This window comes from Pinus tabuliformis, chromosome 6 (assembly GCF_031772625.1).
Source record: "Pinus tabuliformis cultivar Carrire ecotype Pingquan chromosome 6, CPIR1, whole genome shotgun sequence".
In the NCBI taxonomy this organism is placed as follows: domain Eukaryota; kingdom Viridiplantae; phylum Streptophyta; class Pinopsida; order Pinales; family Pinaceae; genus Pinus; species Pinus tabuliformis.
In genome coordinates this window covers 425,886,059-425,899,194 of record NC_142292.1, presented here as the reverse complement: position 1 = coordinate 425,899,194, position 13,136 = coordinate 425,886,059, and the positions used below count along the sequence as shown (strand labels likewise).

Genomic DNA, 13,136 nt, shown 5'->3' with positions numbered 1-13,136 from the left:
CACATGTGGGAGATATAGGTGAATTTGACCTTCTCTCTCCTTCGCTTGAATTGCTTCTTCTTCCTTGATAACTTGGCTTCTAAAATTGCCCTTTTGAACCCAAACTTTGACTTTTTATGATGACTAATTTTGTCTTTGTTGCCACAGAATAATGCCTTAATTCCTTTGCACATGTGAGAGAGTTTGATCCAAAATTTCAGATTTGTGATTCTTCTTGTTATCTCCTTGTCTTCTCTTTTTCTTTGCTTGATTGAACTTCTTGTGTGTGATCTTCAAATGAGGTCGAGTGCTCTTTATATATACTCTTTTCTTGAAGCTTGAATGGTCATCATGACGCTGACTTTATTCTTTGTAGGTGTTAAGTTATGGTATGTTCTATGCTTAGGGCAGTTTACTTCTTTTTCTTATTATTATCCACAGATTAGCAATCACATGTACATTAAGTAAAGTGCAGATAGAACATTAAACGATCGACAGAAAACAAGCCAAGACAAGAGACACAAGATGTGGCGGCTAGCCAGGGACAAACCCCAATATGTGGAAACCCTTTGATCAAATCTTCTTTTATCTTCAATAATTCAGCAGAGAAAAATAGTACATAAATCTAATTTACATCAGCGACAACAAACCCTAGATCAACCCTCAACTAGGGCAGACAATATCTTGCAAACTGACCGTCAGATCGGCTTGATTCCTTCATCAAAAAATGCGGCCTTCCACAGAGAGTCAGGTTCACCTACAATGCAGTTCTGAGAGAGAGAAAGATGGTCAACGCTGGTCAAACTTCCGATCTGCAGTTGCAGCCCTAAATTCTGCGTCCTTCCTTCCACATGTGTGAGAGAAGAGCCTTTTTTGCGCAAGAGAGAGAAGAGGCTCTTTTCTGTGCAAGAGAGAGAGAGATGTGATGAGATGTGAGCGTCCAAATGAGGAGGAGACCTTCTGTATTTATATGAAAACGTTGGGGTTGAATAGATGCGACTGCTGGGCTTCTGAGCCTACATAAGTTGTTGGCTGAATTAGACAATTAGTCCATAATCAAAATAAATTCATATCTCCATAAATACTTATCGGAATCGGATGATCTTTAGATCAATCCTACACCTCTCGATGAGAGGAATCTAGTAAAAATATTATCAGCCATGAATAAGATGACCCATATGGAGTCTGGCCCTAGTTTCGAATTTTAACACTCCCTCTCAACTAGGGAGAACTCCATCTGCAATTCGTCTGTCTGTTGCTACTATTCATCCATCAAATGCACTGCCCTGTATAGCTTGACCCTTGCTCTGCTCTGCTCTGTTTTGCTCTGCTATGTTCTGCTTTGCTCTGCTCTGCTATGTTTTGCTTTGCTCTGCTCTGCTTTGTCCAAATTATGAAGAAGATGAAATGATTGAGGATGTATCATACCATCCTCCATTGACCCGAAGTCAGTGTCAGAGTGTGTACCACTGGTCCCAGACCAGTGTTCTACTGACCCGAAGTCAGTGTCATAGTGGGTACCACTCTCACTGGTCCCAGACCAGTATCATTGATCCCAGATCAATGAAGGTCATCCAAGCATAGAGAGTATGTTAAAATTGGCAACTAGGGCCAAACTCCATGTGGGTCATCTTATTTATGGCAGCTGATATTTTTATTGGATCCTTTTCATCGAGAGGTGTAGGATTGATCTAAAGATCATCTGATTCCGATAAGTATTTATGAAGTTATGAATTTATTGATATTATAAGACAAATTGTCAAGTCGGCCAACATCTTATGTAGGCTCGGAAGCCCAATAGTCATGTCTTTTCATCATCTACGTTTTAGTATAAATAGGAGAGGACTTGAAGTCATTTGAGACACACTTGGGATCTCTTCCTCTCTCTACTTGTCTTTGGGTTTTAGTAGGAGGAGAGATCGTAAGGAATAACGTTGCCCTGATCTAGAGGGTAGAAAGCCGGAACTGTCGGAAAAGCCGGAACTGTCGGAAAAGCTGGAACTGTCGGAAAAGTCGGAAAAGTCAGAACTGTCTGAAAAGTCGGAACTGTCGGAAAATCCGGAATTGCCGGAAAAGTCGGAATTGTCGGAAAAGCCGGAACTGCTAGAAATGCCGGAACTGCCGGAAAAGCCGGAATTGTCGAAATTGCCGGAAAAGCTGGAACTGCCGGAAAAGCCAGAACTGCCGGAAAAGCTGAAACTGCCAGAACAGTCGGAACAACTGGAAAAGCTGGAACAGCCGGAAATGCCGGGACTGCCGAGACTGCCAGAATTGATGGGAACAGCCGGAATTGCCAGAACTGCCGGGAACAACTGGAACTGCCAGAACTGTCGGAAACTGCCGAGACAGCGAGAGCATCTGTCTCGGAAGGAGAGCAACATGCAAGGGACAACTAACACAGCAAATACACCAACCATGCAATGTTACAGCGAGCATGCAAAGGACAACTAGCATGCAACAACAAGCATGCTAAGGACAACAAGCATGCTAGGGACAACAAGCAAGCAAGGGACAACAAGCAAGCAAGGTGTAACCAACACGTAGGTCAGGATGGCAACATGGTGCAGCAATGGCACATAATGCAGTACAGTGATGGGTATAGTCATGATTAATGAAGCGTGATGAGATGCAGCATAGTGATGATGGGTGTAGCGCGGTGAGGTGCAACATGATGACGATGCAGCACAACAATAGGTGAAGGAGTCACCTTGGAGAATTAGTTGAAGAAGCATGTCTTCAACTGATCTCATGTATCATCTTCTTAAAGATGATCTATGCTCTTTTCTAGATAAGTCATAGTGTTGACTTTTGTTGTAAACGTACTATCTCTCTCTCTCTCTCTGCTGAACTATTGAAGAACATATAAGAAGAATTGATCAAGGGTTTCCCCACATTGGGGTTTGTCCCTGGCTAGCGCCACATCTTGTGTCCTCTTGTCTTGGCTTGTCTTCTGCGATTTATGCTTATGTTCTATCTGCAATTTACTTTAATGTTGATGTGTGATTGCTAATCTGGAAAAGATATGGAGCTAACTGTGAAAATTGAAATAAATTGCTCTAAGCATAGAGCATACCTAAAATTTAACAGAGTACGGTAGATACAGCGATGCGTCCATCCGTACTACTATGGTCCTTATCCTCATTTCCCTGCTCATTGATCAGATGAGAGGTACTTCCCATGAGTCCCAGACTGCATGGGTAGGATGCCTCGACATGATAACTAATCAATCCTATCCACAAGAGAACTAATCAATCCTGTCCCACAAGAGAGCGGATCATCCTGTCCACAGGAGAGTGAATCATCTTGTCCACAGGAGAGCGAATCATCTTGTCCTCAATCGCCATGGAGAACACATCATCCAGGCCTACAGGAGAACTAATCATCCTGTTCCATAGTCGCCACAGGGTGTCAGAGGGGAAGGTTGAACCTTTTACCTTGTACCAAGTGCACCAACAGGGGATAGTGAGTCACCCTGTGGTGATATGTCGCTCCAAGAAGTACCCTGCGCCCCCCCGGAGCTCCCAGAGCTGAATACATCATACAGGACCCTCATCAGAGGGTCTTTGAACGACACCAAATCTTTCTCGGAAAGTCAGGAATTTGACCTTCCCTAGGGGCTTTGTCAGAATGTCGGCGACCTTTTCATATGTACCAATATGTTGGAGCCTTATTGCTCCTCGCTGCACCATATCTCGAATATAGTGGTACCTAATATTGATATGCTTGGAGCGATTATGAAATACGAGATTCTCTGACAAATGAATCCCACTCTGGTTGTCACATAGGATCACGGTGGTATCCAATGTAAATCCAAACAGCTCACTAAAGAGCTTTCGCAGCTAGACTGCTCCACAGGAGGCCATGCTAGCAGCAATATACTCTGCTTCGGCGGTGCTCAAAGCCACCGACTTCTGCTTCCTGCTCATCCAGGATATCGAAGCAGAACCCAAGGAGAAACAACACCCGGAAGTGCTCTTACAGTCCACCACATTGCCTGCCCAATCAGCGTCAGTGTATCCAAGTAGTCTCACATCTCCGGTAGTGTATCTTAACCCATATGTAATTGTGCCACGAAGATATCTTAACAGATTTTGGGCACCAATCCAATGTATGTGGTGACGTTCAACCATATGTTGACTACAAAGCATATATCTGGACGGGAGTTCACTAAGAACATTAATGCTGAGACGAGTTGCCGATACTCGGTGGCATTTCGTAAAACAGGTCCAGCAGCGTTGCCACTTAACTTCTTGAAGTCAAGCTCCATCGGGGTAGTTACAAGCTTGCAGTCTACCATACCGAATCTTTCCAATATCTTCACCACATATTTTCCTTGAGATAGGAAAATTTCCCTTGGCTTTTGCCACACTTCAATTCCTAGGAAGTAGTGCATCAGTCCTAGGTCCTTCATTTCAAATTCAGAAGCCAACTCCCTCTTACATTTGTGAATGAGAGGATCTGCACCTGTTAGGAAGACGTCGTCAACATACAACACCAGTATGAGAGGTTTGTCATCTTCTTCAACCTTAAAATAAAGGTTAGGATCGGTTTCACTCCTAGTGAATCCCAGCTTCATCAAGTAGCTATCGATCCTCTCATACCATGCTCGGCATGCTTGCTTCAGCCCATATAGGGCCTTCTTCAACTTGCACACATGAGATTTTCGATCATCAATCTCAAATCCTTTGGGTTGCTCCACATAGACCTCTTCTTTGATCGAACCATGCAGGAACGCGGTCTTAACATCCATTTGATGTAGATTCCATCCTTGTGTAGCTGCAAGGGCTATGATCGAGCGGATGGTGGTATATCTGGCAACAGGTGAAAATATATCATCATAGTCTATACCTTCCTTCTGGGAGAAGCCACGAGCGACAAAATGAGCCTTATACTTTTCCGTACTTCCATCAGCTGCATGCTTTATCTTGTAAAGCCATTTAGAGGTGACGACTGTCTTGTCCAGGTGTCTGGGAACTACTTCCCAGACATCATTCTTCATAATAGATTCATATTCTTCGGTCATAGCATCCTTCCATACTTGATGCTTGACGGCATCTGAGAATGATGAAGGCTCATTTTGTATGGTCGTGCTCATGATGATCAGGTATCCTTGATACCTGTTTGGTTTCTTACTTTCACGGAAGGTTCCTCGGGGTGCAGTGTGTCCTTTAGCATCTTCAAGTGTCCCCCTAAGCCATGAAGGCCTCTTCCTAGAAGAGGAAGGCTCAGGTGGAGGAGGATCGATAGGATCCATGGGTTCTTCCACATCAGGCATTGTTTCATCATCCTTTTCTTTCGGTTCCCTGGTGTCAGCTTCTTGAGAGCTCCTCAAAGTAGGAAGATTGTCCACCTTGCTGAGAGCCATATCTTCGTCAAAGGTGACATCATGACTAATCACGACTTCCCTTTGACCGGCTACATAGATTCTATAGCCCTTAGTATTTTCACTATAGCCCACGAAGACTCCTTTCTTTCCAGATGCACCCAATTTGTTCCTTTTCTCTTTCGGCACATGAAAGTATACAGGGCTTCCAAAAATTTTGAAATGAGATATGTCAGGTTTCTTACCGGTGAACATTTCTTTAGGAGTCTTGGAACCCAATACTTGATGGCGGCATCGGTTTTTTACGTATAAGGCAGTGTTTGCAGCTTCGGCCCATAGAAACTTCGGAAGTCTTTGATCATGGAGCATAGCACTGACAACTTCCACAATCGTACGATTCTTCCTTTCCACCACACCATTCTGTTCAGGAGTGTATGGAGTAGTAGTCTCCCTCTTAATGCCAGCCTCTTTAAAAAAGTTATGAAACTCATTAGATTCATATTCAGTCCCATTATCAGTCCTTAAGATCTTGATCTTCTTTTCGGTTTGATTCTTGATCAAGGCTTTGAAGTGTCGAAACCAGGAGAACACTTCATCCTTCTTTTTCAAGAAGTATATCCAAGTCTTATGAGAATAGTCATCTTTAAAGGTGAGGTAATATGAATATCCTCCCAAGGAGTTCACAGGCATCATACCAGATATGTCTGAGTGAACTAATTGCAATATATCGGAGGTCTTGCTTTGGCTTGAGGGGAATGGTCCCCTTTTTAGCTTTCCTTCAGCACATCTAGGACATACACCTTCTTGCTCTAATCTGAACTCGGGCATCCCGGTCACCATTTTTCTTACATCAGGTAGAGCTTTATAATGAAGGTGAGCAAACCTTCGATGCCATAGTTCGGACTGAATAGATGTGTCACAAGACATGACACCTAGGGGACTTCCTCTGACCTGATATAATGAATCAACTCGAAACCTAAGAGTGAAGGCATCTTTAATATTGTTTTTCCATGCACGTACCTTGCCATCGTTGAAGGCCACCTTGTAGCCTTTGTCTTCCATTGCTGAAATGGACACCAGGTTCTTTTTGAGATCAGGTACATATAATACATCCTGTAGGTGGATTGTATTACCTTGATTCAATTTAAAAAAGACATTGTCTACAACTTTCACAGGATATTTCATATTATCTCCCAGTATAATTTCCAAGTTGGTTTCTTTCTCTATCAGATTATGGAGAACTTCTTTGTAACCAGTGAAGTGCCTTGAGGCACCACTATTAATAAGCCAATTTCCCAGTGAGTCTGGAGGAGTAGAGGTAGACAGAGCAGCTGGTAGATAATATTCATCCTGCTTATTATCAACAGTGTTAGATTCATACCTGGAATTTCTTGCCTTCTTGAATGATTGTCCTCTTCCTTGATTTCCAGCACTCCTTTTACCTCGGCCATTTGACCTGCCATTTCTTTGATTTCCTTGAGAGGGATTTTGATCATCATCCCGGTGTGAGTCCTTTCTCTCAGGGCACTCCCTTGCATAGTGACCTGCTTTATTGCAAATGTAACATCGTCCTTTTCTTCCACCCTTAGGTCCAACCTTTCTTTTTGATTTAGTCCCAGAATTATTTCTTTTCTTAGCATGAGAAGAAAAGGCAGCAGGAGGACCTTTAGGTGTTTCTTGCTCTTCTATCCTTGTTTCTTCTTGAAGGCATCTTGCCATTAATTCCTCGAATTTAGAAATTATGTTATTGTTGAGAAGAGTAGTCCTGAACACGTACCATTCGGATGGTAATCCTCCAAGAGTCGTGAGTGCCATTTCCCTATCAGTGATAATCTCCCCAATAGATAGGAGATCGTTCTTGATCTCGGTGATTCTTAAGAAGTATGCTTGCATACTCTCATCTTTGCCCTTCTTAATTTCCTTCAGCTTATTTCTAAGAAAGAAGACTTGATTTGCATCATTAACTTTAAATAAACTCACCAATCTATCGTAGATTTCCTTGGAGGTGTTCAGGTTGGAGATGTAGGCCACCAAGCGTTTGTCGATAGAGTCCCGGATGATCTTCTTAGCTTTTACTTCCCCCTTGGTCCATTTGTTCCTAGCAACAGCAGATGCATTTGATGGAGGCTCAACAATTCCGCCTCTTACATGGTCCAACACTTCCTGTTCTTCTAATATGAGATCGAGAGACATGTTCCATCCGTGGTAGTCAGATTTCTCATGAAGCTTATCTTCAACAGGGAAGTGTGTTGAGGACCCCATGAGTTCTTTTAGATAGTCTTGCCAACCTTCTCCGGTGATTGCTCTTGCTCTTGCTTGGGCTTTGTCTTCACCTCAGCTCCGAAACCATGTTAAGTTATGAATCATGATATGTTCTATGCTTAGAGCAGTTTACTTCTTTTTCTTAATATTATCCACAGATTAGCAATTATATGTACATTAAGTAAAGTGCAGATAGAACATTAAACGATCGACAGAAAACAAGCCAAGACAAGAGACACAAGATGTGGCGGCTAGCCAGGGACAAACCCCAATATGGGGAAACCCTTTGATCAAATCTTCTTTTATCTTCAATAATTCAGTAGAGAGAAATAGTACATAAATCTGATTTACATCAGCAGTAGCAAACCCTAGATCAGCCCTCAACTAGGGTAGACAATATCTTGCAAACCGACCGTCGGATCGGCTTGATTCCTTCACCAAAAAATGCGGCCTTCCACAGAGAGTCAGGTTCACCTACAACACAGTTCTGAGAGAGAGAAAGATGGTCAACGCTGGTCAAACTTCTGATCTGCAGTTGCAGCCCTAAATTCTGCGTCCTTCCTTCCACATGTGTGAGAGAAGAGCCTTTTTTGCGCAAGAGAGAGAAGAGACTCTTTTCTGCGCAGGAGAGAGAGAGATGTGTTGAGATGTGAGTGTCCAAATGAGGAGGAGACCTTCTGTATTTATATGAAAACGTTGGGGTTGAATAGATGCGACTGTTGGGCTTTTGAGCCTACATAAGTTGCTGGCCGACTTAGACAATTAGTCCATAATCAAAATAAATTCATAGCTCCATAAATACTTATCGGAATCGGATGATCTTTAGATCAATGCTACACCTCTCGACGAGAGGAATCTAGTAAAAACATTATCAGCCATGAATAAGATGACCCACATGGAGTTTGGCCCTAGTTGCCAATTTTAACAGTAGGACGACTTGACCTCTTGTAGGCTGCCTTGGTCTTGGAGGGACTTTATGACACAAATTTGACTTACATTTACATAAATTCTTTGAATTGATACATGATGCCCAATAGGGTCTTTACATATGACAAATACTCTTTGACTTGGCAAATCTTAGAAGCACACAATGGGCGGTGGACCTAAAACAAATTTAACCTAGAGCATGAAACCCATGCCATAAAAATAATAATAATAAATTTTCTTTTCTCTTTTACATCAAATACAAAAATCAAGATTACATAAGACATTATGAAGTCTGAACCTAGTTACATATTTCAACAAGATACATGATCTAGTATGAAAAATACATAGACTCGATAAACACTAAGACTCACCTAAGACCTTATCAATGAATTTCACCCTAGCTTTGGGGTATATCTGGGAGAAAAACTCTGCCAATTATCCATGTTTACAAACACACATAATTGGGGAGGTTAAAAAACTCGCTAGAGTGAAACCTTTTGACAAAAATCATAGGCTTACCTAGGTGTTATTACATGGCTTAATCGTCATACTAGAATCATTTTTACATTACAAAGGCAGAATTTGGGATTACAATGATGACAGTGACTAGAAAAAATTTGTCCGCTGCTTTATACCCTACTTCTTGGACTGTTGACATGTACATGGTCAACAAGGTCGATTTCTCTATTGTGCATGGGGCTGTATAGGTGGAAATGAGGAGGGCAAATTGCAAGGGGAAGAGCTGAGCTTTTCAGGGGCTGAAAATATCCAAGGGTAGAATTTTTCCAGCAAGCCGAAATTTTCAAGGGTTGTTATTCCCACATTTTAAATTGCTGTATTTTCTGTGTATTCTCTGAGGGTTATTTTCCTTGGTATATGAACCCTAATTTTACTGAGTAATAGGAAATTGAAGTAGAATTTGTTGGGCAAATTTTTGCTGTTATTGTGACTGATTTTTTGTTTTTAATTCTGCTGCAAAATTGTGAGGTTAAAATACCGATGTATTAATTTTCAGCAGTTTTCAGGAAAGATTTTTACTGGGTGAAATATTTTATGGGTATAAAATAAATTGCTAGGAAAATTCAATAAGGTTTGGTATTAAAGAATAACACAAATTATTGGGGTCCCATCTATGAAGCCAAACAGGTCCATAGTTCGCAACCAGATAGTGTCATTAAGGTTGAAGAAGTCACTCTATCAACTCACACTCCATCACCCTTAGATTGTTTAATCCATGGATGGAAACCCATTAGAATACAATTGGGCCATCTTCACCTTGTATTCCAAAAGTTTCCAACTTTATCATTGTTTATAGGATCAAGTAAAGATCGGACTGTTTTGCACTGAGTTGATTTCATTAATTCCTATGGTTAAGTACCAAAATTGTTTAAATGTAATGGATAAGGTTTATTGCAATTACCATTGTTGAAATATCGGAAGAATAATTTTTTCTTCTCAGATGAGTGGAAGAGGTCCTAGAAGTGCTTTGTCCCTTTTATAATAGGAAACAACATTTCCTGGACAGCCAATCCTCCTTTCTCTTGGAGTAGAATTGGTGGGCCATGCCACAAGCTTGAAAGCCTTTTTCTTTTTCATTTTACTTTTTAAAAGGTCCAATAAATAATCTAAAAGGATTTTGGCTAAGAAGTCGAGGATAATTTTAGGTGCATACATATAGAACAAATATAATTTGCCATGTGCTACAGACTCCAGAGTAATTTTCAAGTAGTGACCCACCTTGTTGGGTTTAATGATCTAGTAGGTCAAGCATCCATTGTGGCTTTCTTCCTTTGGAAGAGCATGGACCATTCCTTAGCCTTTGTTAATCTTTTACAGGAGGAAGTCCAAGGTAGTTGAGAAGTTCGTTATTTTCTATCTTTTGCACCTAGAGAAGCTTGTCATGGATATTGCTTGGATGGTATTCAAATGAACAAGAATAATCTTATGCTTTTATAAAGTTGATTTTTACAGAAGTAGCATCAGCAAAAACTTCAAGGGCTTGGAGCCACATTATTTCTTCCTACATGTGACCAATCATCATGACGATTATGCCATTACTAATAGGCAATGGATGATTGAAACTAAAATAAAAAAAAAAATTCCAAATTTTTGAGCTAGGGGATTTAGATAGAATGCATATTTTTCTGCAATAATAAAGTTTTAGCTCACACCACGTTCAGAGAGTTTTTAAAAGTGTTAATTTTGGTATGTTCTATGCTTAAGGGAAATTTACTTCAAATTTCTTATTAGCTCAATGTCAATTTCCAGATTAGCAATCACATCAGCATGACAGCAAAATGCAGATAAAACGTAAACATAAACAGTAGAATACAAGCCAAGACAAGAGGACACAAGATGTGGCACCAGCCAGGGACAAACCCCAATGTGGGGAAACCCTTGATCAATTTTTTTTATAATCTTCAATAGTTCAGCAGAGAGAGAGAGATAGTACAAATATACAAAACTGATATTTTATGACAGCAACAGCAAACCCTAACCAGCAAAGTCAAATCTGGTCAAACAGGTCAGATTTGACCTCCAATCAGTTTGGTCATCAACCCAAACAACTCGGCCTCCAAAAGCAAGGAGAAGCAGCGCAAAACAGTCTGAAAATCTCTGTCAAACTTTGATTAACAGAAGTCAACCCTAACACAGTCAACGCTGGTCAATGCAGGGTCAAAGAGAGGTTGAGAAGGCTGTCCAGAACTGCGGCCTGCCAAGGAGAGGCAGCCTAACCCAATCCGCACTCAAGGAGAATCAACACTGCCCAAAATGCTGCCCAAAAACCCTTCTGCAACTTCGGTCAAACTCAGTCAATGCTGCCCTAACAGAAAATCAGACTTCATCCTTCCACACGTGTGAGAGAAGCAGCTCCAGAAATGCATACCCAAACAAGAGAGAGAAAGATGAGATGAGATGGTGAAATGAAGCCATGAGGTCTCCTCCTTTTATAACAACGTTGAGGTTAAGTTGGGGGTAAAAATAACTAATTTGCTTGCTGGCTGACCTTGACAAATTGTCAAGAATATAAATAAATTCATATCTCCATATATACATGTTGGAATCGGATGATCTTTAGATCAATCCTACACCTCTCGGAGAGAGGAATCCAAGAAAAATATCAGCTGCCCCAAATAAGGTGACCCATATGGAGTTTGGCCCTAGTTGCCAATTTTAACAAAAAACAAAGCTCTTTCACAAGCAAAAGTTTAATGCGATAAAAAGGTTGATTGGTTACCATTAGCATGTGGAATTTCTTTGGATTCATTTTCTTTTTGATTGATTTGTAATTTCTGACATGATGCCTTCAATTGTTCTTTTAGGTTCGAGAAAATATTGCTGCCACTGTTGAAGTTGAAGAAGGTCAATGTATTGATCAAGAGTTGCTGGAGGAAGTAGAAGCTATCATTAGGCCAGCGAAGAACCTAAGCTGGCCAAGTGGCGTTGGTCATAATTAGCTAATTATATCGTATAAGTTTGAAATATTTAATGCTTTATGATATGATATTTGACATTAAATGTTAGATTGTTCATTTCTTCACGTAGCAATCTACATGCTTGGTGATGCTATTAATTTATAATTAATGCTCGATAAAACCTTCAAGAAAGAACTTGTCTGCAGATGAGTCTTTTCAATTATCTTGATCGAAAATTGCTTTGATAGATGGACTATGTGGACCCAAGATATGTTTTTCTTTGAATTTATCCATCATGATTTTGTAGTTTTGTGGCCAGCCAAAACTTTAACCAAGTTTGCATATAAAGTTATGTTGGGAAAAAATCTTCTTCACATCAACTTTGCAAACTCCCATGCTATCAGGAACATTGCCATGTTGTATCTCTTCATGTGCTCAAGTCATTTGACGTGGAGATGATGGTTCTTACAACCAACTTTTAACAAGATTGAAACTAGAGTTGCTTGGAGTCTTATTGGATAAATTCCATTCAAGTCATCTTTCTCTTGCATCATGTGATCACTTGGAAATTCATTTATTGAAAAGATAAAAAAGAGTTTGGATAACAGTAAGAAAAGATTCAATGTCACCTTCAACTGATTCCTCTTGCTTTGGGTTTGGGCTTTGTGAACCACAAGGGGGCTTATGTTGTTCTGCACTAAAGAAGTATGAAATCTGCAAGTACAGTGTTGCAGAAACAAGCTAAAATGTGTAAATTACAACTGTAACTGAAAATTGACTGAGAGAAGTCACAAATAGGTGATATTCTCTTTCTGTTTCGGTACTAAAAATTGCAGATCAACAAGCTAAAATACTCCCAAAATCTAAGAAAATACATAAATATATAAAAATGTCGGATGTATGTGATGGTGCAAACTGGAAAGTTTGAATTTTGCTATGGTTTCCTTTTGATTCTGCAACAAAAGTGCAGATCGACAATGTAAACTCATTGAAAATGATAGGAAAACGTTATAAAAAAGCAGAGTTTGACTTTTTATCATGAATCGAGTCAACACTATTAAAAAAATTGATATAGTTTCTTTCTATTTCTGCAGCAAAAGTTACACACTCGTTGAAAATGATAGGACAACATTATAAAAATGCAAATTTTGTTTTTGTATGATGAATTAAGTGAATTGAGTTAACACAAATAAAAAAATTGATATAGTTTCTTTCTATTTCTGCAGCAA

The 13,136-nt window shown here is 40.3% G+C and overlaps 1 protein-coding gene across 1 annotated transcript in view; it reads left to right on the top strand.

Moving 5' to 3' along the window:
- LOC149259123 (NAD(P)-linked oxidoreductase superfamily protein) overlaps nt 1-12,213 on the top strand; it is an 87,980-nt gene extending 75,767 nt beyond the window's left edge. Inside the window, exon 5 of the mRNA XM_089417556.1 lies at nt 11,815-12,213. Coding sequence (XP_089273682.1) covers nt 11,815-11,949 — 135 coding nt within the window. The 3' untranslated portion in view covers nt 11,950-12,213. The remainder of the gene's footprint in view (nt 1-11,814) is intronic.
- Nucleotides 12,214-13,136: the final 923 nt, after the last annotated feature.